This window comes from Seriola dumerili, unplaced genomic scaffold, assembly GCF_002260705.1.
Source record: "Seriola dumerili isolate Sdu_G_001 unplaced genomic scaffold, Sdu_1.0 BDQW01000110.1, whole genome shotgun sequence".
NCBI classification, from domain to species: domain Eukaryota; kingdom Metazoa; phylum Chordata; class Actinopteri; order Carangiformes; family Carangidae; genus Seriola; species Seriola dumerili.
Window position 1 is genome coordinate 9,090,377 of NW_019174365.1, and position 27,441 is coordinate 9,117,817.

At 38.8% G+C, this 27,441-nt stretch overlaps 1 protein-coding gene across 3 annotated transcripts; it reads left to right on the forward strand.

Annotated features, from left to right (window-relative positions):
* On the forward strand, nt 1-27,174 carry LOC111223082 (myocyte-specific enhancer factor 2D homolog). Of its 3 annotated transcripts, XM_022747104.1 has the most exons (13): nt 1-172; nt 8,259-8,647; nt 10,940-11,143; nt 11,948-12,085; nt 12,980-13,196; nt 14,287-14,343; nt 15,079-15,260; nt 16,793-16,822; nt 19,020-19,149; nt 19,352-19,583; nt 20,439-20,507; nt 21,831-21,881; nt 22,387-27,174. In XM_022747104.1, exons 2-13 carry the CDS (start codon nt 8,594-8,596, stop codon nt 22,868-22,870), a joined length of 1,848 nt encoding a protein of 615 aa, XP_022602825.1. In that variant the 5' UTR covers nt 1-172; nt 8,259-8,593; the 3' UTR covers nt 22,871-27,174. The 3 variants fall into 3 exon arrangements, with proteins under 3 accessions (XP_022602825.1, XP_022602827.1, XP_022602826.1); XM_022747106.1 differs by lacking the exon at nt 21,831-21,881; XM_022747105.1 differs by lacking the exon at nt 16,793-16,822.
* The last annotated feature ends 267 nt before the right edge of the window (nt 27,175-27,441 follow it).

Here is a 27,441-nt window from a genome sequence, read left to right on the forward strand (position 1 = left end):
CCTGGGTGGACAGTATAGTTACTTCTACATTAAATGGAATAAAATGCCGAAGATTCATGTAAATAGAGACGTCGCTTCAGCGTAATTAATTAATGCTTCTTAATTAAGACAAGTCACCTCTGGAGCGGGTGGTGGCAGGCCTATTTTCGATTTTTATCAGCAATATTTCAGGGTAAGTGGAGTGATACATTTCCTTCCTGCGTCTTTTTTCATCGCACAGGAGCAGACCTGCTTGCTTTATTATTTAAATGTAGCAAAGTAATAAGCAACAGCGTACTGATTTTATATTGTAAAGAAGAACATAGTTTATTTGGATACAAAATATCCATTATGCGATTTAAAGTAGTCCGTGCTCCAGCTCGCATAGCCGAGTTGTATGGAGAGTGTAAGGAAGGTAATGGCTGTCCGTCGGACTCGTAACTAGAAAATTGTGAAATGGCCTTTTCAAGTAGCTCATCTTATGCTCTGTACATCAACCCCATTTATGGTGTCTTAAAGGACTCCCTCACTTTTGGTAAATTGAGGGCACACGATCTTCCAACCTGTCAAATTAGACCCTGCAGGGTACCTGTCTGCCGTCAGTGGGCCTACTCTGTCTCTAGACTCCATCTGTCATAATGTGTATAAGGATAGCTATGAGTCCTGTTCCGACTTTGTTAGAAACAATGTCATTTTAACCTCACGTGGACTCCACATACCAGATCTAACATGGTCAGTAGTATATAATGACATTAAGAAGAAAAATGACTAACTGCACATGTGAGAGAGCTATTGTTCAAAGCTGTTCATCCAGCTGCATTTTTCCGTCTCACTCTTAATAAGAGCCTGAAGAAAAATTATATTCTCCTGCACTGGTTTTAAGTTTGTGTGTGTGTGTGTGTGTGTGTGTGTGTGTGTGTGTGTGTGTGTGTGTGTGTGTGTGTGTGTGTGTGAGTGAGAGAGAGAGTGTGGTGACTTAATGAGATTTTGGTGTTGAAGTAGCTTATATTTTGTACAAAAGACACACAATTAGGCAATAGGTAAAGGGCATTTGCATGTTACAGTAAGTATTCTTAAACATATACCCTAACAGCAATCCCAGTCAGACTCAGTCAAATTAGGACACTGATTATGGTTTAGCATGGAGTTGCATGAATTCAGTGGCTGGCTTGTGCATTGGAAATTAGCAGCCATGTTTTCTGTGCCATCCCAGGGTAGATACCAAAGCTACTGGGCTTAGAAGTAGGCCAGTTTGACGGAGTGATCCACCACTGAGTGCCATCCTACATACAGATGGATTCATGTCAACATCTGTAGGTAGTGGAGTAGCTCAGTTTTCTGCCACCAGCATGGTTATTGTAAATGTGTAACATGTGTACTGGATTTAGTATAAAATTGTTGTTTTTAAAGGTTTAAAGATAACTCCTGCACGTCCTGAAATGACACCTTGTTGTTTGAAATGCAGAAGCCCTATTTTTCTGCTGGCCTCACAGCAGATTAACATATTGACTGCCTTAAACCTTCCTATCATCAACAAAACTGTTTTATTAAAAGTCCTAAAATAACAGTGTTAAAGCTTGCAGCTCCTATGGCTAGGACTTTGACCTGACAAGGCTGCAAGTGGTTGTCAAGATGAACGAAATAATACAGCGTTTTTCTCAAAGTCTACAGCAACAATTCCTTAAGACAGCATTGGGATCTTCAATTGTTTGCATCAATTGCAGCATGGGAATTTTCATCTTTGGATTTTGGACTGATTTGCAGGTTTAAAAAAGGAACTTGAAGATGTCACCTTGGACTCTGGGAAACCATACTGGATATTTTTCACAGTATTCTGGCATTTAATTGATAAAATGGTTGAGAAAATAATCAGCATATTAACTGATAACTAATTAACTAACTAACTGATAGTGAGCTGTACTATTTTGTAATGCTGGTAGGCGACATACTGTAAATATATTAATCTATATTAATCTTTTTAATCTTTTGCTGTCAGGTGTAAGACTAATGCAAAGTCACAAGACGACGTGAGTGCAACTCAATCCTGTCCATCTTTTGGGGGCAGTGATTGAGCCATTAAGGCCACCCTAAAGCCCTGTCTCGGAGCTGTGGATGGGCAAACCCCACTGCAAGTCATGTTTGAGGCTCCAACCATTATTTATCTCAGGGCTTTGGCACATTTCATTGGCTAGTGCATAATCCTCTAAAGGTCAGTGCCACTAATTACACTACTCCAAAACGAACAGATGCCTACCCTGAGCTTGATTGCGCTCTCCTTTGTCAGAAGAATATTCAAAAGTTGCATAACCATCACTTGGATAATTCGAATAACATGCGTGGTTTATTTTTATTTTTTTTACCAGAGTGACCAAATGCCTGCCCTCTTAAGATAATAAGGCAAACCGGGCCCAACCAAAAGTCATTCATTGCCACCATTGTACTCTTCTATCTAATGTCTTTGATTGCGTCTTTAGATTGACTTGTAAGCTGTCTTTTCCGCTTCTCTTGGTCTCCTGTTTGTCACAGAGCAAGTTTGGTTTGGTTGGATGCAGGGCTCAGTTTTAGCCAAGCGGCGACCTCATTATCTTGGCGTCCAATCAGTCCTCCGGCCAGCTCCTAATTGAGCCATCAGCGCCTTAAGGGGGAAGAGGAGGGATGAACGTGTCAATTACAGTAATGAGGGGACAGCCATGCAGAGGGCAGACACGGAGAGGGAGGCTAGACAGAAGCCTTGCAGTGTACCCCCATTCTGGTCAAGTCAAGCCTAATCAAAGAAAATATTGTAGCCTGACAGTGGCAAAGTTAGTAGAGTCAGTAAGGAAGAGCATTTTTTAATCATTTCGCCCCCAGGCAATGGGAGATTTCTACATGTCTTGTTGTGATAATTGTTTAGAGTTGGTTCCTAACAGTTACACCTAATGAATGGTCTATGATGATGCCCAGCACTGCTGTGAATACAGATTTAATGTAGGAAAAGCTCCATCTTGGAACAGCACAAACTACACTATGGAGTATCGTGTTAGTTTTGCAGCCTATCCAAATGAATTGTTAATGTATATATAACGTTGTTTAACAATGGCCATCATTATAGGGTTGCAAACACTTTCAAGGTCTTTTTATCATTTTCGCCATCACAGATTGTTTACTGGCTGTGGCCCACATTAGCAAAGAACTCTAAAGCAGTGATTCCCAACCTGATGTACATGGACGTGTGTAGAGGTACTTGTACCCCAGGGAGAGGTTCTGCAGTTACTAGGAGTTTCCTGGAAAAATTGTGAAATAGCTAATATGACAGCTAGTCATTTAATCAATTAGCTGATCAACAGGGATTAATCAGCAAATATTTTAATAATTAATAATGGTTTAAGGTAATTGGCAAAAATGCCAAATTCCAGCTTCTCAAGGAGGACTTGGTGCTTTCTCCATTTTATAACATTATATAATCAATATCTGTCGGTCTTGGAGTTGGCTTGGGAAACTGATACACACTTTTTTGACATTACATGGATCAAATGATTCATTGTTTAGTTGGGAAAATAAATGGCGAATTAATCGTTAATCAGAATAATTATTAGTTGCAGCCTTAAATAAAAGCTATGATACAGTGCTGAAGCAATTAGTAGATTAAATAATTACTCAATCAGTAGCAAATTAGTCACCAACCGTGATTTCATTTACATTCATTTAGCAGATGCTTTTGTCCAAAGTGGTGCAAAAATGAGATACTGAGGTTATGATATTTGATTGGTTGCTAAAGTCAATTAACAAGCAAAAATTTCAAAGACTCAATGGTTCCAGCTTCTCAGCTTTGCTTCTTTGTTTATGTTACTGTAAATTGTATAAATTTTGGTTTTGGACTGTTGGTTAGACAAAACAAGAACCCAAAGATAATGCAGTTAGTAATAAATATAACAAATAACCAATCCTGCTATTTGAGGAGCTGGAACTTGAGAATGTTTTGGATCTTTTGTTGTTTTTCCTTGAAAAATAACTGACTAAGGAGCATTCAATTATTTGAAATATTTGCTGATAGTTTTTTTGCTAATCAAGTAATCGACCAATTGTTTCATCTCAAGCTGTAGCCCCTATTGTCACAATAACGCTCCAGCAACAATAGGCAGACTTCACAGGAAATACCTCAATTTCCAACCAACTTTCACAGCTTTACCATCAAATGTTGCAATTAAGGGTTTGTGAAAAATGGGGATGCACCAATCCAAATTTTTCTCTCTAAATACTGTTTGATACCTCGGTTCAACTTGATACAGAGTAACGATAACATTGCAGTCTTTTTCTCAAAATTAAAATATCTATACCTCACTATATATAAATCATTTTTATGTAAGGTAACATGAGGCGCTAAAAACTGTGTTGGCTGACCACTGTGACTGAATGAATGTAACCGATAGAAAAAACACTGGATTTTTATATAGACCTTGACAAAGACACTTTATTATAGCCAACACCCAGTCTGTTTAATAATTGGTGTATTGGTGCCAATGCTGTTTCAAATCAGTGCATCTCTAGTGAAAACTAGTTTGCAAGCTGGTAGAAAAGTCAGAGTGAATAGCTAAAAGTAATGGATAAACGGTTGAAAAACCCAAAACTGCTGCCTCTTCAAGTGTAAACTTGACCAAACATACTGGAAAAAAGACCAACTCTGTACATTGAATGTCTTGTATGAATTCATATGTGCAACCACAAATCCATGCCAGCCACTGTTGTCTCTGTGGTGAATTACTATTGAACAATTGGAGAGCCATCCCATATTTTGAAGGGGTACTTGAGTGCCTCTGATAGACCTGTTGGTTTACACAGGCAAAAGTGGTTCGGAACCACTGTTATAAAGCACCTAGTGTTATTGTTATTATTATAACTTGATCAACAACCATGATAAGCTGCAATATTTTTGGAGTTTCTACCTGCTGCTGTTGATGTAATACATGGCACTGATAAGTGACATTGAGATTTTTAGAGTTGAACCTAATATGCTGGATATTATTACAAGTTTTGATTAATTCTCAGGCTGGCCACTCTCTGAAGTGTTGAAATGTGGTTTAGTGGTTTGTGGAGGCCCCATGTGCACTCCAGTGGCGTTTTCATTTTTTCCGTCTGGCCTAACAACAATCCCACAGGAAAGCATGGACGTGGAGGGTCATGACTGGAGGGAAAACTTAACACAATTGCCACAGGGCTGTGTCAGTGTGTAGGAAAGGGCATGGGGTTTTTAGGGAAGGCAGTGTATCTAATAGATGTAGATATGTTTTGTATTAAGAGAGTTGAAGATGTAGAAAAAGTGAAATGATTGCAGTAGTTCTCACTACAGCAGTGGGACTGGATTAAATTTTTGCTTTGGGATCCATTCACAGGCACTGTCATTTTTACGTCCAGAGGTATAGAGGCTCCTACAAACAAGTTCCTATTCATCTCCCTCACTTAAGGACATTAAACATACACATACCAAACAACTGAATTAAATCACTACTAATAATGTCAAGCACGAAACTGAATAAAAGGGTTTTATCCCTTTGTACAGAATGCAGTTAAATACACTTAAAAATGCACTCGCCAAAGACCAGTTAATAATAGTGGGAACCAACATTTAGGCCTGCAACTAACAATCATAAGACAGTTTTGAATAATGACCGTCAGAATCCAAGGTGATGCCTTGTTTTGTCCAAACACAGAGATAGTCAACTCGCAATGAAAGCAAACTGAGAAAAGCTACTAACTGTCACACAGGAGATGCTCCAACCAGAGAAATGGTTGAATGGTTGATTTAAAAAAAAAAAAAAAAAAACTAAAATGATTAATTCATCCTTAAAATAGTTGTTAATCATCAGTGATTAGGGAGTGCTTGATTTAAACCAAAAGCATCAGCAGTGCACTTGACTTTATTTAATAAACTGTTGAAGCTAAAACATGATTAATATATGATTAATTGTACAGTCCTGCTGCAAAATAAATTTATAGTCGTATATTTAATTAGATAAGTATGCAGGAATTAACAAATATTTTCACTCCAATAGTCCAGACAGTGTAACATGATCACAGGAGTGACCAGTTTCCACAGTTTCAAATGTATCTCCAGCTCACGCAGAGGTGACAGACTTCTCAAGGCTTTCTTATTCATAATTTCTTCATTATTTTCATTTATAACTCATGACTCTCAGACCTTCATACAAATGGTGAGAGGGATTTCAACATATGGCCAGAATAAAGAATACAAGACAGTGACGCATAAAGACGGCAAACCGACCTACAACACAGTTACAAAGCCTATAGTCATTAATATGCCCCCTCTGACGCTGAGCAACTTGGATTGTTATGAGTGAAATAAACATTGTGATCATATCCCTCAATTAGCATCAAGGTATTCAGTTAAACATGTTTTTGATATTTGTTTTGTCACTTTTGAATAACTTGAATTCAGGACCAAAATCCATGCAGGTTTGAGAGCATTGTAGATCAGCATCGCCTTGTGCTTTTGCCACCGAACCTGTTATGATTTCTGTTAAAGGTCCTCAGCTGCCCACACTGAGTCCTGTTCCCTAATGTCCTTTTCACGGAGAGCTCCTCTGATGTTTTCCTTTAAATAAAATCATCAAAATCATTGATTAAATCAGTGTTGAAGCATTACATTTGTGGGAAACATGCAGATTTTTTTCTTATACACATTTTTATGACTCACAACTTTAAAGTCTTAGCTCCATGTAGGGCTGCAATGAATTAGTGTTAGCTTTGATTAATCCATCAATCTACGTAATTTAAATTATAAAATGTTAGATGACAAATGTTTATCACAAGTTACTCAAAGGGATCTGTTGAAATATCTTATTTTGTATGTTACGTAGTAAATTTGCTTCATTAAGCAGAGGTGAAATGATGCATGTTGGGCTTTTTGGTGTAAACTAGTGTCCATAGCATGTACACTAAGGTTTGCGTGCCATTGTAGGAAATGTATAGTACTTTTACATATCACTTAACATTTACACTTTGGGAACTTGACAGGTTTATTGTTGGAAAGTAGTGTAAGGACATAGCTAGAAAGAAGTTAGAAAATCCTCACATTTAAAAAGTGATTTTTTTTCGTCATGATTTGATCAATGCCTTCAGTTCATTGGCAAAATAGTCATTGATATATACTTTTTGGATCAATAAATTGACTCGTTATTTCAGCTGTAGTTCCTGATTTCTATGTTTAGGTGTGTATATCTGCATCTTGTGTTGTTGATCCATAGGAATAACACAAATAGCACAGTGAACTTGTGCAAGATACAATTCTAACTTCTCCTAACAGTGCACTGTGAAGGCCAAATCTCATTCTCAAATCTCAAAGTGTCAAGATCAAGTGAAAAATCTGTTTAATTGAGTGCCCCTCGACGAGCTTGCTGTTTGTTGATGGTGAGGCTTAGAATGAACTAAATCTCTGGTGCCATGCTGGTGCGTAAACTGAGTCTTTTTACTGCATTTGACCTCCTAAAAATGTTCATGTCCTGCAATGGACCTTGGACACTGGAAGAATTTAACCTGTGATTCTGGTATAGAGTGTTGCCTGGATAGATAACTTAATTGTCTGTGCCCCCCTGCCCCCATAATCAGTTAGTATTGTTGTCTTCATTGTTCTCACGTTAAGTTGACTGAACTGTACAGATTACATTGTGTTTTTGCCTCCGCGCTGGCGACAGCCATGGTCGGATGTTTTCAGGTTGTCGGTCTGTACATCCATCTCTTGAAAGCAATACCTCAGGAACGCCTTGAGGGAATTTCTTTAAATTTGGCGCAAACATTCACTTGAACTCAAGGATGAACTGATTAGAATTTGGTGGTCAAAGTTCAAAGGTCAAGGTCACCGTGACCTCACACCTGTCCCAGTCTTGTTAACATGATACATCAGGAATGCCTGGAGGGAATTTAATTTTAGCTGGCACAGATGTTCACTTGGACTCAAGTATGAACTGATTTTGGTAATCAAAGGTCAAATTCAAGGTCATTGTGACCTCACAAAACATGTTTTTGGCCATAACTGAAGAATTCATGAACTAATTATGACAAAATATAAATATTATGAGTCTGGACAGACAGATGTAAACTGCAACTTGACTGGTTGGCAGTCAAGAGGTTGAAATTGTAGCTTTCTGTTATTATTCTCACATAACAAGAATATGATTATCTATTAATTTATGAATGTGTGATCCCCATCCTCAGATGTTATCGATTTAGTTCCCTCTCACATCTAGTCTTGTTTTGATTTTTGTGTCTCTCTTTGTCTTATACAGGAGAGAATTGTTGTCCTCCTCGCTGCAGCAGCTGCAAACAAGTTTGTCACTTTTTTCCCTGTTGGACAAACAATGAACTGAGGACCTCCTCAACCTCACACATCTCTGCAGCCTTCACTCTTCACTCGCTGCTCATCGGTAAAAGGAGTCGACCACGTTGCCTCAGCACACCTGGGCAGAGAAATGCGTGTGTGCGCGTATCCTCTGATGCATGACTGTGTGAGTGTTTTTGGGCTGAAGTAACCGGTAGTAGTCTGCATTTCGTCTCTCAACCTCAGAGAGGCTATTCTCTACTTGAGTGACTACGACGTTTGTCTCCACAACTGCAAAGCATCATGGGAAGGAAAAAGATTCAGATCCAACGGATCACCGACGAAAGGAACAAGCAGGTGAGTCTTAGTTTATCTTTTATCAAATTTTTTCTTTGATGGCTCAGTATTATGCAGTGTTTTAAAGTATGTCAGCAGCACTGAGTCCATCCAAGGATGGTAAATTGTGGTCCATCAGTTGGTTAAATACTCTTTAAAACCAAAATAATCCTAAATAGGTGATTTTATATTCTCATGATTCCATTTGCTGAAAATGGTGTGTGAGGAGTGGGGACTCCCTAGCCCTGCCCCCCTGCTCGTGTGTGCAGAACACACCTGCCTGAATATATCAGCAATTGCCAGTTGTTTGACTCACCTCTGCCTTGTCTGCACTTTCTTTGTCTTGGTTAGTGGTAGGATGTTAACATCGCAATTCAGTAGCTGTTCTGAAGCTTTATCACATGATCTTCCTCAGCAGATGGAGTTTGTGGAATTGTAGAGTTCAAATTTTACTTTCTTTTCTTGTCTATGTTAGCATAAAGGTAGAGATTATTGTTTTGTATGGCAATTGGTATCTGTTCGAAAAGCAACATATTTCCTTATTGCTGAAATTTGGATTAAAAGTATATAAAATACAGTGTGTTTCCATGGTAAGATGACTTGTGTTTCAAGTGAAATTATCTGCTCAGTCTACATATGTGTCACTGTCCCATTCAGATATCCATATTTTCAGCAGTGAGGTCTCACATACTGTAACACAGGCTGTCCTCAAGAATTTGCCTTTTCCGGTTTCGTTTTTTGTTTCCTTTCTCATTATAAATCTTCACTGCATGAGGCTGCGACCCAACTTCACAGTAGGGAGAGTGTTGGATTGGTGATAAGATGAGTCTGGGTTCTGCCCAGACACTTGGTATCACTGCTGAAAGGTTTGGTTTCATCACATTTGCCTCATGGTCTCAGTCCCCTACGTTTTTTTTTTTTTTTTTTAACCAAACACACTGTCATGTGTCAGTTTTTCCACAAGTGGCTTTCTTTCAGCACCTCTGCCATACAGCCCAGATTTGTAAAAGCTGCATCGATTGTTGCTCTGTTGGATATATCCACAGTCACAGCTGTGAGCTGTTCAGCTCCTTCATGGTGGCTTTTCTCTCCCCCTGACCAAGATTCTTTTTGTTTGCTTGCTTGGGTCTGATGAGTAGTCCCACAAAAATGTTAATTTGGTATTTTTAGTTTTTTTCCCCTGGTATCACTGTTTTTGTGAACCATCAAGGAATGTTTTTTCAAGTTTTAATTCCAATTCCTCCTCCTCACAGCTCTGACCTTAAACCTCACAGACGGATCCTGGACCCTTTTGTACAGTAAATACTGTATTTGTTCCAATTTAAATCAGTAAATTGATCACAAGTGAACTCCAGTCAAATTGTTGTGACATTGAGAATTTACTCAAAATATCTCAAGGGATTCATATCCAGAACTTTAAGAGCAAAGTATCAACAAATAATAAACGGGTGAGATAATATACTGCCCTGTTCATCAGGAGAATCAAGGGTGCAAACAAAACAAAACCAAACAAGACAAAAAAAAAGGAAAAAAAGAAAACAAATGGGTGGAGAACTGCAAGAATAAATATATAGAGTAAGACAGAACTTGCAGACAACAGAAATACAACATAGCAGGGAAGCTCATGGATTAAATAGTTAGGTTTCATTAAGCAATGTCAAAAATGGCTTCCACACCTTCTGGAAACAATTTTATGGGTATCATAGAAAATTATCAGTGATTGCTTATCGATTAAAAGCCAGAGTCTGAGTTTGAAGAAAATTACATAACTGTAGTGCTAATAGTTCATAAAAGGTGCATAAAAATAAGGATGCATCATTTATTGATGCTGACTCCAGTGTGTTTTAGTGACTGTTGTGACAGCACCAAGAAAAACAAAACACCATTTGCATACTATTTGTTGGATATGTTACTTGATGTGTCTGCCAGTAATATGACTACAAATATTTTCTTAATTATTCAAGATTATTCATAGGTCATCAGCGCTTTCTTCTCCAGAATTGTGTATTTCATTTTGATTTGTAAGAGTAGACGCCTTTGTGTGTGGATTACAGGCTTATGAATGTGTGATCCCCATCTAAGAATTATGCAAAGGAAAAATATGTAGGATCCTCTGCTCTAGTTTTTTTCTGTTAACCCTGAAAAAGAAACTCATGACCAGAGAATTTCTGACCTTCACTGAGTTTTCTCTTAATTTTAAAAAAGGGTGTGTGGCAATACTACAGTATTAGCCTTAACAAATTATTTAACTCCAGTCTACTACTGCTACCAAAATTCACATACTTTTTTTCCCCACCCCATGCTTTCCCTCAGGTGACATTCACAAAGCGAAAGTTTGGCTTGATGAAGAAAGCCTATGAGCTGAGTGTATTGTGTGACTGCGAGATTGCTCTGATCATCTTCAACCACGCGAACAAGCTGTTCCAGTATGCCAGCACTGACATGGACAAGGTCTTGCTCAAATACACAGAGTACAACGAGCCTCATGAGAGCCGGACCAATGCAGATATCATTGAGGTAAATCCATCAAATCAGCAGTTTTTTGGTGCCTTTTGTTTTTTATTTCAGAGAGACTGAACCCTAAAACAGGATTAAGATGCCAATCAGTATTCATGGACATTAACAGCTTAATTTAACTGGAAACAGAATGAGCTTGATAATACGGTTTTACTCCATCCAATATAGTAAAAATAGAGCCATGTGCTGCACAGGTGACTGGACTAGGTGTTTCACCAGGGAGATATCAAAAGGTTTTTGTGTTTTTTGGTGGAAGAATAAAAGGTTTGACTTTTTGAAATGTGCACTTGACAGTTGCATGTAGTCATACTGCAGAAGTACTTGCCACAAGTATAATTTGAATGTGAATTCAGGTAATCCTACCATGTAGCTGTAATCCAAACAGCTGTGTGAATGAATTGAATTTAGTAAAATTTTAGAAGTACAAAAAGGTAATGCCATCATGATATCTTAAATAAAAATACAGTCTTAAGTGTCTGAAACTTTGATCATAGCTACTATAAATTATCAGCAAATGATGACGGATTTTCTCACAACTAAAGGATAAGGTAAGTCAGTGATGAGGGTGCATGTGCGCAATGTGTAGAGTGTGAAAAAGATGTTGGATCGATGAACACAAAACCACAAATGCACTGGGAAGCCGAGAAAGTGGCCCGGCTCAGAAAAAGAAAAGTCTAACTGTGTGGGAGCACTAGACATTGTCCTGTTTATATTGTGTATATTCTGAAAATATAATTTCCCTGCAATTTGACTGACTGATTTTACACTACTCTGACTCATTTATTTTCTTTTTAACTTTCTTAGACTTTGAGAAAGAAAGGCTTCAACGGTTGTGACAGTCCAGAGCCGGATGGTGAAGACTCCATTGACCAAAGTCCCCTGAATGATGAGAAGTACCGTAAGACCACAGAGGACCTGGATGTTCTCTTCAAACGCTATGGAGTAAGTCAGCTAACCTGCATTTGGCCCTTAATTTTCCCATATTTCATACAGAGCATGTCATAATTACTGTTCAGTTCTGCTTCTCTTGACTGTGGACATTTTGGTCGAACATTTGTCTGTTATTATTGTCTGTTTGGCCTGAGTGTGTCTATAGGAAACAGCGACTGATGTGAAGTTCCCCTTATTGGTTGTTTCACACATTTTTTTTCACTGGGTCCTTTGCAGAAGGCCATAAACTTTCACTCATCATAAGATAACACTTTTCTTCATTCTGGCCCTTTAGTATTGTTTTGTTCTTTAGTTTTATGACTATATGATGACGATGCTCCCCTGTATCTTTAAGTTAAATCAAACTGAACCAGGGGAATTAAAATTATTGCTGAGTTTTATGTCTTGAATTTTTTTTAACTAAGGGTAAAAAAAAAGGTGAAGAGAAGATACTGCTAAGACAACGTGGTTAGAGAAAGTTATGAGGATATGGTGGTCCAATAGGTGTGGGCTTAACTGTCCATTTTACTGAGCTACTGAGCAATAAAATATATTCAGAAATTTGGTCTATAAATATTCAGTTTTGCTTTATTCTCACTTCTCTCATGATGAAGTTTTCAGCCCCAGCAGGCAGCTGTTTAGTGATAAACAGCTCTAAAGTCTTCTGTATACTACCATCTCTGCAACAAATGGCAGATGGACACAGTTGGAGACTAGCTGGTAAACACACTGGAGTATTTAACAAATCAGGAGGCGGTGGAGACCAAAAGCAGAGCTAAAGGACAGTGAATATTGGACTAATGTTTTTGAGGTGGCCAGACACACGTCTCATAATGATTGATAATGTTTCTGCTGGATGTGTCAATAAGCAGCTGTTTTCACAGCTTCTCACTTTCCATTTTGCAGCAGCCAACAGCTCCGCCCCAGACGTTCTCCATGCCAGTCACAGTCCAGGCGTCCAATCAAAGCACACTGCAATTCAGTAACCCTGGCAACGCACTGGTAACTACCTCCTATGTAACATCATCGTCGCTCACGGATACCCACCTCCTGTCACCACAGCAACCAGCTCTTCAGAGAAATACGGTGTCTCCTGGGTTGCCACAGCGACCAGCCAGCGCAGGTGAGCGAGTGGTATTCTGCTGAGTGTGGCGAGACTGAAGTCGTCTCTAGACTAACAAATATCACCAGAATAGGTCACCTACAGTAAATCATTGTTGGCAAAGCTTCAAGACAAAAATTTCACCCTTTAGTTGAGTCAGTTTTTTGCTATTACACTATCAGCTCTTCCTTAAAATCTCGTGTTTACCTCCTCAAGAATAACTATTAATATATTGTTATTCACTGTTGTTAGATAATCCAGTAGAAACTGGATGTATCTATCTCCTTATCATTTCTTGTAATGAGCTGCTTAATTCCTCAGGGAGTAGTGCACATTCCTTCACACTGAACTAATCTAATGTGTGTGACATTTGCTACAACTACTCCTACTTAGATTATTTTATTAACTTTTGTATTGCCTTTTAATTATTAGTTTATAGCTTTATAAAACAAATATTAAGCATGACACATCTGGAGTCAGTAACTGAAGAGATTCTTTTTGCGGGTTATTCCCAATTCAAAGGTGAATATTATGTGCAGTGAAACACAGGGTGGCATACTCTTGAAGTTGTGCTAAAAAGTGCTATGTGCAATAAAGAATAATAATTGGAACAAGAGTAAAACTAATAATTAGAAAAAGAAATATAAAGGATAAAAATGAGATGAGATCAGAAAATAAGGTATTTATAATGCTCTAATGTATGTGGCCTGTTGTGTACTGTAGTTGGCCTGGGCACTTTTTCTTTTTGTATAAAAGTAGAAAATGTATATTCACGTTTTTGAGGATTCACATTTGACAATTTGTGGTAAACATTTAAAATTTGTTTAGATTGAAAGTTCGTATTTATTCACATTCACCAACACATCCATGGGTAGCTTTTGATCTAATCATAAAATAGTCTTTTTAGAGCTACATGTACAGTATGTTGTATGTGGCCACAATTTTCACTATTTCATTGCTTCCTTATTTGTCAGATTTTACCACAAATAATAGAAATATGTATACTATATTTCATTAAATGTGAAAGCCGCTAGTGTCTTATTGGTTCTTAAGTAGTTGTGGAGGCTGAACAGAAATAATCCTTTCTATTTATTTAATCTTTAATCAATAGGTGCTCTTCTTGGAGGCGACCTGAATAATTCAAATGGAGGATGCCCAAGTCCAGTCTGTGAGTACTATTTTATTTGTCCAAAACCTGAGCTTTATTCTTTAGTTATTTCTTCTTCTGTTATCTGGTCTGTATTCATACTAAATCTTTTCTAAGGTTCCTCCTCTCCTCCTCTGCACCATCTGTGATTGTGCCTTGGAGGAATCAGGGGATGCCACCAGTAACATCAACAGACATGCATGGGATTCCCAGCACATCCCTTTGGACATGTAGTCAGATTTATAGATCATTATTTAGAATTATGGCACATGTCAGTTTCTTTTCTCAACAGAAATTCCTGTTAGTTCTTTCTTTTAAATGTTTGCATTGGAAAATGTTTCTGTATACTGTATTCTGTATAATTTTCATCTGATATTTAGAGTAAAAATTAAACATCTTTTGGCTCCAAAATTTGCTGAAATGTAGATATTTCAATGAAGAGATTGCATAAGATTTTAGAAGAAGTATTAATATAAATCTGTCACTAACACAAAAAGGTTTGAACATCATCTATTTACGTCTCATTAGATGAGAATTTTATTGTCCATGACATGATGTTGGCTTTTCAGAGACTTTTATTCTGTCGACACTGGCATGCCTTTTAAATTAGACACTCTCAGAATAGAAGAGAAACCTTTAGAGGATTATTTTAACACAACTTTGAGTGCGCACACAGCGTCCGTACCCCGCTGTCTGCATTCACCTGTTTGATTTTCCTATTGATTTCTGTCCATTCGCACCTCTGTCTCCCCGCAGCTAATGGATACACCAGTGCCAGGGCCTCCCCAGGCCTCCTCACCGTTTCCAACGGCAACAGTCTGGGGAAAGTAGTTCCGGCCAAGTCTCCACCCCCACCTCCCAGCCCCCAGATGGTCAACAGCCGCAAGCCAGACCTCCGAGTCATCACCTCACAGGGCGGAAAGAGCCTCATGCAGATGGTGAGCTTAACCAAGCCGAACTTGTGCTGTCTCTGGGTACTTTTATTTAACATTTTGATCCTTGAAAGAATGACACTTTATAGGGCATAACTGTTAGGTGAGATTTTTAAAAACTAAGGATAACAAAGCGAAGAAAGACTTGAACCTGAAACTTAGAAGATTTGATCAGGGACACGACGAGATAAGAAATTATTTTAATTTTGTCTCAGAACAAAAACAAAGGGAATTTATGTTGATGTATCAAATGAAATTCAAGAATTATACTTGAGGTGAACATTGCGTTAGAAGCTGTTTGCCACCATTTCTTTTGTTTTTAGTAGACATGGGGGCAGAGATTTGTGCTTAACACTTATGGTCCAACATTTAATTGTTTACTCTGGCAAAGTTCATAAAGTCTTAAATGATTCAACCAACTCCCACTGACATACTGAAGAGATTTCTCACAACTGAACATTTTCATACCTCTTTGAACTAAAGACACACCCATTTTTACTTGTAGCCGCTGTTTGACAGAGTATGCTATCCACCAACAATTGTAGGTCATGAAAACATTATTTCAGTCTAGATTGAAAGTTCATTCCTGACCTTGGAGACAGTAGTTGCCAAAAACAGTGTCAATGGAGCTTTTATGATTTCACACAATCTTCCTTAGCAGATGAGTTTGTCTTGTTGTCGTAGAATTGTACATCTTCACATTAATGCTGCTTTAATCAATATTTTTAGATTTAGATAGATTGATTTAGTACTTACATCAAGCCAAGGTCTCCTACTGCATTGAAACTTTAGTGTTGCCCTTACTTGTAAGCCTGCCAAAAGAGTAAATGTACATTTTTATTCTTACATTGGATCAAATGACTACATGAGAATATGAAAGATGTGACTCTTCATAATGATCATACAGGAAATTATTGTTTAGCATAAAGGGCCAGATATTTCCTCAGTTGTTGGTGGAATGCAAAAAAATATCTAGGAGAGTGAATATTTGACTTACATTCACCAGGTGACCAGAAACATGACTCCAAATGAATGTTAATGTGGTTCCATGTGTGTTTGATGTACAAATAGGCACTGTTGTGTTTACAGCTTATTGCTGTTCCCCCAAGGGGCTTAAAAAACAGTTATATTCCAAGTTTATGGTCATCTCTTTTGCTTTAAAATTGGGACCTAAAGTTCATTCTTGCTCTTTGAAACATTAGAAATCTGCTGAGGAAGATTGTGTGATAAGATTAAAAGCTCCAGAACAGCTATCAGGAGACTGTTGTGTCAACTATTCGTTTTTGGTTGATCTATGACGACTGTAAGCAAGCAGAGTGATGGTACTGTACCCCCTCTGACTTTAGGTCGCACACAATAAGCCTACACTAAATGATTTCATTGTAAACTTTGCTAAACAAACCAGTAACATCAGTGAAGTATCTGCCCATCTGCAGTAAGTAGTTTTATTATTGTTTTCCTACTTTTAATGACTCTGTTCACTTTAAGTTACAAACCTGAATCAGAGTTGTAACCCTCTCCGTTACCACCCTTTGCAGACAGAGGATGAGCTGGAATTGGTAAACGAGGTGATTTTCCTCACGTCAGTCACTCGCATGAGTCGATGGCTATCGACTGTCCGCACATTATTAGCATGGTTACAATACTGTACGAGAGTTTGTCATTGTTTCGGTCTTGCTCCACTGACATTTCTTGGGATGGTCTTCAGTTTGTGGTTCCCACCTGACTGCATGTCGTTCAGGGCTCATGGTTGTTTTGTTTGAGCATTTTATGTCAGGATCATGATCTTCTCAGTGAAAGTCTAGAAAAGTCTGTGTAATATAGAATCTATAAAGTGTAAAGTCTATGTTATGAGTAATCAGCAGAATTGTCCTTGAGTGAGCCCGTCAGTTTTCAACAAGACCCATGTACTTCATCATATGATAACACTTTAAGCATGGGTGTCTTTTCACTTGGCATTGTAGTCAGAAGCGCTAGAGAGCATGTTTCCTGTTCACTGACACTCACACCAACTCTCATTCCCACCTTTCACCAAAATCATCAATTAGAGATGTTTTTAAAAACTAACTGGCATTACATTAAAGGCATTTTACTCTGTTGTTCCCCAGTTACGTCTTTATATGTAGCTCCGAAGCTTTCACAACAAAAAGTGCTTAATTTTCTATTACATTTTATTTGTTTATTTGTAAGTGCTTAAATAAAAAGTTGCTCAATCAGTTTGTGCCTTGTGATAATAGTAACAACTATTATGATAATTAATTTCAGTAATTTTTCAAGCGAAAAAAAAAGATTGAGAATGGGTTTAAGTTTCAGCCCTATAAACCTGGTCCTTGTTTTAAAATAGCATCCATAATGCAGAAAAACATTTACACCCAAAATTATGAAAAATTATACTGAAATTAAATAGAAATTTAAGTACAACTTAGTGATTGGGAAAGCTTGTTATCCTGCAAGATCTCATTTTAATTTAAGCTGAATTTACTCAGAGGGAGGGATGGTGGTCGCTGCTTTCTGCTGCTGGTGCCAATTGTCATTTCCCTCTTTTACAAGTCTCCTCAAACTTGACAGGCAAGAATCTCATTTTCCACAGGATAGTGATTGATTTTCATCACCCTTACCCCACCGCCCGTCCTCACTTCTTCACAAAGGCAGTTAATTGAATCTGGCCCTTCTCTCCGGTCTATCTCCTTTCTCTTTCTCTCTCTCTGTAAATTCAGTGTTATAGTCATCAGTCGCACAATATAGAAGAGTAATTCCAGACCAGAATTATTGCATCTTTGGCCTTTTTATATGCAGACCTTTTGTTTTTTTTTCTGTTTTATCTGTGATATAATTCAGCGAAACCAGGCTCTGGAGCGCTGTGCTTCTTCAGAGATTTGTGTCTTTCAGCACAGGTACATAATAATAAAACCTCATGGTAGCAGTTTCACAGATCTAGCGGCATCTCTGCTGCACCTGTGTTGGAGGAACACTGAATATTTTTTTCATCTAAATGTCTGACATAATGTACAAACAGTGAGCAGGCAGCAGGTTTGAACCCCATTAGCCTTCTCTGAGAGTGAATGATAGAAACATAAGAAGTATATCTTACCATTGTGGAGTGCAGCCAAGTGGCATACTGTAAGGCTTTTAGTGACATCCACTGGAGAAACATGAGATTAACGGCACATTCAATTAAAAGTTAAACAAGATCTTGGTCACAACAGTTGCAGAAAAACTTCCAGTGCTTACAATATTACCTTTTCAAAATGCATTTTCTGACATTTTGTTGACCAATTTATCGATTAATCAAGAAAGTAATAGGCAGGGGTGCCAATAATTTTGTCTAGGACTGAAGGGAAGGAGATAAATTCAAATTAAAATAAAAATCTGCGTTTAGGCCTCTTATAGGGAATTTTAGCACACTGTAAAACATAATTCCAACATTGTAAGCTTAACATAAAAGACCAATAAACCAATGCTAATATGCAAGGGTTGAAAAAACTGCCTTTAATGTAATATACATCTACAGCATTTATGGCTCACTCAAAAAAAGGAAACTGTTTTTGATGCATGTCATCAAGAACCTTCTGATAGTAAATCCATTCAACTCTGAGATTTACTTGACTCAGTACGTCATTATGAAATCAACCATAAGCACATTGTCATTCCCAGCATGTCGGAATTTACACTGTTGAAATAAGTCTTAGCTTCAGCTTTAGGTAACATGTGAAAGTTGTTTCTTTGTCTCTGCTGGGACTAACATGTCGTCATCCTCTCTGGCAGAACGCCCAGCGGCTCGCGGCTGGAGCCCAGGTGGCACAAACGCTCACAACACCAGTGGTCTCTGTAGCCACACCGAGCCTCCTGGCACAGGGGCTGCCCTTCTCTGCCATGCCCACAGCGTACAACACAGGTGAACTACACATTCTGTATGAGCTCAGGGAGTGAAAGTATGCTTTAATAGTAAATGGAGGAAATATATGATTTTACATCGATCATTCAGTGAAGACAGAACAGAGTCAAATCTGACAGTGTTGAAAATATCCCTTATGTAATAAACCAGGGGAAATAGGAGTTTTGTTGTGGTGACTCTTCTCTCATTTGTCCTCTCTCAGAATACCAGCTGACCAGTGCAGACATTACTGCTTTACATGCTCTGGCATCACCTGGTGGCTTGTTGCCAACCAGTGTGTCCACATGGACACAGCAGCAGGCTGTTTCCCAGCAACCGCAGCAACAGCAACAACAGCAGCAACAGCAGCAAACACAGCAGCAGCAGCAGCAGCAGCAGCAGCAACAACAGCAGCAGCAGCAGCAACTTAATCTTGCATCACTCAGCAACTTGGTGTAAGTCCTTTCTTTATTTTCTCATCTGCGCTGCGTCTCTCTTCAGACCTGGTTTCCAAAAAGATTTTGTCATCGCTCACATCCAGCGCTGGGGATAATGTTGGTGGCATGATGCAGATAGTTCTGGTTGACAACCTGGCGTATTAGCTTTCAGTCTACTGATAACGTTCTTAATGCTCAAATACTTTACTACTGACCCAGCTTGCATGATATCCATACCATGACCGTATATGCAAGCAATTCACATTCCTTTTTTAGTGAATTGGTCTCACCAGCATCTCACCATCTCAGCGTCTTCATAACATCAATCTGAACACAGTTTTTCTGGAGTAGACAAACATCAGCAGGATGAAATGATGTGCGGTGTTTGGAGGGAGGAAGAGAGATTATTGTCTTGAACAAAAAGCTGAGTAATTCTACAAACAAATATATAAGTAATGTTTCATACAGTAAACTAGTCCCAGCTCTAATATAATACTGATTTGACACACATCTACATTCACACATGCCTGCTGTTTTATGTCTTTGCAGGTTCAGCAGTAAGGACTTCACAAACATCCATGTTATTTTATCTCCAAGTCCAAATTACTTTTCTGTGAAGAAGTGAAAACAGATACAGAACCTCCATTTGAGTTTAGTGCAGTTTTGATAACTTCTAGAAACAAGATTCAAAAGCAGTGTCAGGTAAATGGCACTATATTCATTGGAGACCAAGTACTATATTAGAGTACTTAGTAGAACCTGTTGTTTAAGCAGTGCTGTATCAGTGTGACAGAACGCTGCTGGTTTTCAGGTTGGGTTTTTGGTGGCATGAACACCAGATCCTTGAAGTGTGTTCTCTCCTCTTGTCCACAGCATGTGGGGCGTGGACAAACAGAGCAGCGAGCTGTCTAGCCAGGTGTCCAGTCTGGCTGCCAATCTGAGGTGAACAGCCACTACTAGTGTCTGCGTGTGTGAAATGTCATGACCTTGTCTGTAGGGGGGGGGGGGTTTGTAGTCCATATTGTATTTGAAAGGCCTCTGTCTGAAACCATACATACGGTATATGTTGCCATAAATGCAGTTGTACATTTATTTTATTAACTCAAACAACTGGTCTGAAAATACATTTTCTGAACCTTTAACATTTAAAAAATATGCAGGTTCTTACACTTACTTACTATGTATTTGCTTTTAAGTCTCAGATCACAATCAAAATGCAGTTCTGCATCTTTGTAAATGTGGCCACTTTATAGTTATTAAATTAGGCTTTTTACGAATTAGCTTTTTGTCATAGGCGTTTACTTGTTTCTATTTAACTTTAGGATTGAGGACAAATTGTAATGGTCATTTTTATGTAACTTTGGATACAAGTAGAGTCGTGAGGTAGTTTACTGCGTCTGCACCAATTCATGGTGACAAAACCTTAATATGAGGAAAACTGAATGTTATTATGCTATTATTATTATTATTGCTAGCAAAGTAACTGCTCTCTAGAAACTATATATCCATCAATCGCTACTATACAATGTATTTTTAGATTATTTTTATACGTAAATGCAGTAAAGATATTTAATAATGGGTTTGTGCATCAAACCATTCAATTATAACATTGTAATGCTGCAGCAATGGTTACCTGTATGCAGAGTTTTAAGAATATTGCCATTTTGAATCTATTTGTTTAGACAAATTACTTTAAGTCACCTGCTTTGAGATATCAAAATGCAAATTGTTATTTTCTTCCCTCATATTTTAAGCTGCAGCCCTGTAACATGCACAAATACAGTGGCCTCTAAGGACCAAACACACGCAAGAGCAAAAGCCCAGAAAAGCAAAACTACAAACATAAAGAGTAATGCACTCTAAATTAGAAACAGTGTAAATATCAAAACACAAACCACATCATTTGTATGCTCATATTATTTAAAAAAAAAAACTTCCTTAAGGGCCACCATACACACAATTTAATAAGGCAAAATTATAAAGAATCTGACTGTCATGATAGACATGTTTATTCTTGTGTAAATGCTTCATGCTCTGTGTTTTTAGATCAGAAAACAAGATTTTCACATCTGGATTTTTACTTGAACAGGGATAAAAATTCAGCAGATTAGGCTCTTTGTGTTTCTGATGCTAAAACATTATTAACATTATTGCTGTTGTTGAAGAAACCTTGCTCGCAATAATGTTTCACACTTTTCTCCACACATGCCTTCTAATCCACCTCTTCCCTTTTGATTTGGGCTCCAACATTTTTTCTCCCCACAGTGTTGGCTCTCCGTCCAACCTGCTCTTGGGTAGAGATGAGTGGTTGGGCCGGTACTGTATCACACTTCCTTTTTCCTGTGTGTCTGTGCGCTTTTGGCTGGCTTCCCCTAAGCATGTCTGGTGCTGTCTGCAGTCAAACAGGAAAGAGACGTAGTTCCGGTTTCCGCCATGTTCTCTAACCCGAGCTTATTTTCTGTTTATCATTTGTAGTTTCTTCACATCATGGCTGACTCACTGCGAACCACCTTGTCACACAAATCATTTCATGCTTCCTGGGCTGTTCTGTTGATCTTTTGGGAGCAGTGGGGGTGTTACTTCTGCTTTGAAAAGGCTCAGAACTGATTGGACTGTTGAATAATCGAGTGTGGCTTTTCCCTGTTGGTGCTGTGCCTTGTAATGTTGGTTTTTGTCTCGACGCAAGTGGCCTTCCAGCTTCTTATACGCCTTTGTCAAGTGGTTAATCATTTATGTTTTTTTTTCCCTTGCCTTTCCTCTTTGTTCTGTCCTTTATCTTCCAATTTCTTCCTCTCTCTGTCGTCCGTGACCTTGTTCTCAGGCCGGTGACCCATATACCTCAAGGTGCCATGCTGACCGTCAACACAAACTCCAGCATAAGCATCAAGTCGGAGCCCGTCTCACCCGGCCGGGATCGCAGCACCCCTTGCCCTCCTCCTTCCTCCACCACACCGTCCTCAACCTCAGGAGGAGCTATCCTGACTGCTCCGCCGCAATACCCTGGCTCCCTGCTGTGCCTGGAACCCCCAACCGGCCGCTCGCCTGCAGACAGCGTAAGCAGCAATGCCAGCTCCTTTGAAGGCAGCGATCGTGATGACACCGGCGCAGCTGGCGGCGGCGGTGGCAGCGGAGGTGCAGGTGGAGGCGGCGGTGGGGGCAGCAGCACGGCTGGCACTACAGGTCCTGCCAGCCGGTCCGTGCCACCTGACTTCAGCCCCTCGGCCGAGCTCCTCAGGGCGTCCAACGAACCAGAGCAGGAGGGAGGAAACATTAAGCGCATGAGATTGGACACCTGGGTCACATAGAGGCACCAGCACCACCTCTCTGCACCCTCTGTGAAGTTACGGTGACACTTAAAACACCCACAACACACACCCCCCACTCATCCTTAAACACCCACTGCCCCAACCCCACTGCCATGTGACACTATCATCACACATCTGCCTCTTTCCAAAATTATACAACTCAGCTGCGTCACCCAGAATCATGAGGCTTTGCCAAAAAAACCCATAAAAAAATAAAAATAAAAATCCTTCGGGGATCACGCTCTGAGTGAGGGGAGGATGGATTAGTGCTCAGCTGGATATTTAGGCCCCTTCAATAGAGGGACAGTAGATTTTTAAAGCCTTCTTGCTTGAATGGACTCCCGTATAGTAATTTCTTTTGGTAGAAATGAGGTGTTCAACCTTTTTGCAATCTGAGGAAACCATAAAAACATTTCTCTTTCACATGGTTTCTGCATCACCTTCATGTATTTACATCGAGCTCTGCTACATTGTTCACAATGTTATTGGTGGCTTGTCAACATTTATGGGACTTCTGTCATTGACTCGCCACTTCCTGCTCTTTGAAATCTATTTGGATTGTGTGCTGTCCATTCTTCCATAAGTCACTTCCAAACTGCACTATTGGAAATAACTTTATCTGGACACGTTTGAGGACTGAGCATCCATCTGGCACTGAGCAAACAGACTCAAACAAGGTCTTCTAGGTAAGGATACTTCACCACGAATGAATATTTCCGCTGCCAGAGCTACCAACCTCGTCCACCCAGGCAGGCTCGAGCCCTCAGGTGGCAACTCTGCGGCTGTGGAGTCGAGCACCTTGCCAGAGTGCCAATATCAACCTCTCTTTAGGAAAAACAAAATGCCAAATGCCTCTCGCACGCGGTGAAGGGACGCTGACGAATGATTACTCACGGAAAACGACGCGAACTAGAAACTGTCGATACTCTTCAGGCTTTGAATTCGTCGTCACTCTCTCCTCAGACTGGGTGCTCCTCCCGTCCTCTCACCTCATCTCCTCTGCAACTTGGATGGAAATCGTTGCACCAGAAATCCAGCCAGTCACTCAGCTTATTACCAGGAGTAGATGCCATCCAGTTAAAAACATAGTATGAGTTTTTTGAGCCTCTGGTGGCTTTTTTGGGGTAGGGAAGTATTTGGTTCTTTCAGTCAAAGTGTTCTTTATCTGTTGGTATTTTAAAAATCTGTTTTGAAGGTCCGTTAGTCGTCCAGAAGTAGGAATTCTGACTTTGTATAAAAATCACTCCTTATACAAAAGCTTTGATGTCCTCTTTAGCTCTCTCTAGCTCTCCTTAGCTCTTTGCTGTGTTTCAAAAAGTGAAAGGAAAAAGACATTTTCTATATTTCTACCGCTTCAGTTGGCGACAAAGTACAATAGCTTTTCAGCTTCAACGACGTGTATGTACATATGAATATATTTGCATAGACTTTGCTAGGTATCCCTAAAAACAAGCAATGTGTTGATTCTCAGTGGATCTGTTTGCATATATGAGTGTGAATTTGATATGTTTTGAGCTACGGTGCAGGGGTTTCGCCACACTAGGTAGTGCTGGTGGATCGGACTTGTTTCAGTAAACCTATTTTATGCTAGTGTTGATGGTGTGTGCACTTTCTGTCTCTCACTCACAGAGGCCTGCCTGGTTGTGGTGTCATCATATTCTCCTACCGCACATTTTTTAAACCCACGATCAAAGTAAAAGTAAAAACGTCCACCTTATCTTGAAGTCATTATTAGGACACTGCCATTCACTTATAGTGTACTTAAAGAGATAATACACATATTTTACGCATATTTTGATTGACAGAATCATGTTAAATCTTCTCCACAGTACGCAGACACAGATTATGCCTTTTTCACTTTCAAAGTAAGTCAACGAATTGGCTACCAAGTGCTGTGTTTGTTGTTTAATTGTATATTTTCTAGTGCAAATTAGATTTGTCTGAACCATTTCAAGTTTGTGTATGAGTGTGTGTACACAGGTTGTTTATGCCTACAAGTAGAAAGTCTCTAATAATTGCTAGACTTTTTTTTTTTTTTTTTCCCCTCAAGTTGATGCTCTAAGACTTGTGTGTCAGCTGCTGTTTGACTGTTGATTATCTACATAAGCAATCCTACACTTTTAAGTCAGTGTCGGCTGCTTTATGAAATGATGCCGTTTGGTGCGATTAGTTGCAGCCCGCAGTAAAAAGTGTGAAACTGATGTTTGACACGGACGCTGTGGGCGGTGCCCGGAAAAAAACATCACCGTGCTGTGTGACCTTTTCACATGAACACACGTTCATGCCAGTGTTTTTGATGTTTTCCGTGATCAGGTCATTTTTCCGTCCCTCATTTGACAGCATGGCGGGTAGCTTTTTACACTAATTTCAGGTTATTAGTGTTTTCTTCTTTCAAATCAGCACTGGAAAACTATTTAACCAACGCTTTCAATAGACCCATGTTGGAGAAAATTCGCCTCATAAATTGTTAAACGGATAGTTTTGGGAAACTCACTTTCTTCCCAGAGTTTGATGAGAAGATTTATACCTTTCATATGTGTGCAGTTAATTTGAAGCTGCAGCCAGCAGATAGTTATCCCAGCAGGAAACGAGTAAAAGGCTCTTTCCAGTGGTAAAGAACCCAGCTATCAGCCCCTCTGAAGCTCACCTCTAATGCTGTGTTCACGTTATATCGCTAAGATGGTAATTACTAACAATCAAGTTGGAGTTAGAAGCCAAGCCAAGCCATCTAAATTAAACACAAATTGTAAGTGAATTTCCAAAATTTAGCAAATTAAGATTTGAACTAAAGTGTATTTCCATCCATTACTGTTGTACAAATATAAGGAGTTGGGCTAGTGGAAATAAACAGCTAGTGGCAATAAATTTAGGCTATTTAAATGATACAGCAACAAGATTAAGAGCAGGGTTTTATCCATCTTGTAATGTATGAACTCTCTTCAACTTTCCATTCAGCAGACATTGTGTGAACGCAGCATAAAGAAGACAAAGTTACAGCGGCTGGCCAAGAGGTAGTAATACCACAAATTCAGTCATTTTTATATTTCAATTTTTGTACCGATCAAACAAGCGATACAGTGTGGGGTTTTTTTTTTTTAGCTTTAGAACGTGCTCGTAGGCAGAGTTTGATAATAGTGGACAAAGCCAGACTAACTTTCTCACCGAGATAACCACCTGCTGGCTGTAGCTTCATATTCAAATGGGCAGACACAAGGATGGTAACAATCATCTCATCTAACTCTCAGCAATAAAGTGAATAAGTATGTGTCTCAAAATCTCAAACTATTCCTTTAACTGATGAGTGGTACCAGCCCTCAGACAGCCAATGATCTCCTCTTGTACTACGCAGTCATTTCAACTTTTACAAAAATTAATATCCATGGAAACCGTTTGTGGGCGCTGATGGTTGACTGAAATGTGACACCACACCGATTGGCTTTGGCATCCTGCCTCTGGCAGGTTTGTTCATGTACAAAAAAGGTTTTCTGTCCAATCTAGCAGTGTAGTCACATGACAATCTATATGAGAAATTAAAACCTGCACCCTGTTACTTGTTGTGTACAATGTTTTTTAGAATCTCACTATTTTTGGATTAATTTGTGCTGGTGACAGTTCCATTGTCTATTATTATAATGATATTATTATGGAGCTTTTATTTTATTGCTATTTTGTGTAGGATAGCCAACTGTTTTTATTTTCTCTCTATTACTTTACCTTCCTTATCATAAACATATAGTACTGGTTTCCTTTTTTGAAAAAACTTGCTGAAAATTGCACGATCAGTTATTGTGGTATTAGCAAATGCAATGAAGGAAATACCAGTTAAATGCTGCAATTTTAATTAAGATATAGAATATATTTATAAAAACGGGCAACTAAACTGAAATTAGTAATTCATGAAATTTGAAAAATGTAAATGCATGGGATACAGGTAACAACAAAAGTTATGTTACATACAGTAATGATAAAGGACATGCATCACAAATGAGTTTTAAAACAACTCAGAATAATGTAGCATATGAAATACTAAAGATGAAATTTATAGCTAATATATTGTGTTGAGCTAGTTTGCTTTGGGTTTTTATTGTAAAGAAAATATTTCTTTGGTTGTTTTTTGAGAATGATATACAATTTGTGTATATTTTCATATACAAAGTATGCACTGATATGTTATTGAAATTCTATACCGCTTTTACAAAAAAGTGTTTGTTGTACCAAAGTATCCAAGTCCCTTGAAACCTTATCCTTTTTGCGTATGTTTTACCGTATTTTATATATTAAATAGACAAATTGAGTGAAATGAACTTGAATTTGTGGTTTGTTTTCTTAACTGACATAAAAATGAAACAGAAGAACCACTGACTGTTTACTGTGTAACAGAACAAAAGAGCCTCTAAAATATTTTATAAAGAATATAAATCTCCAATCAGGAACATTTGACGTCGGTAAAGTCTTTAAGAAAATCCAAAAATGTAATTTAGTCCGTTCCTGTGGTGCATTTAAGTGTTTTTCCTCTTTCAGGTTTTTCTCTCCGTCCTTGGCTCATTGTCACAGTTACAAACACGTGTGAT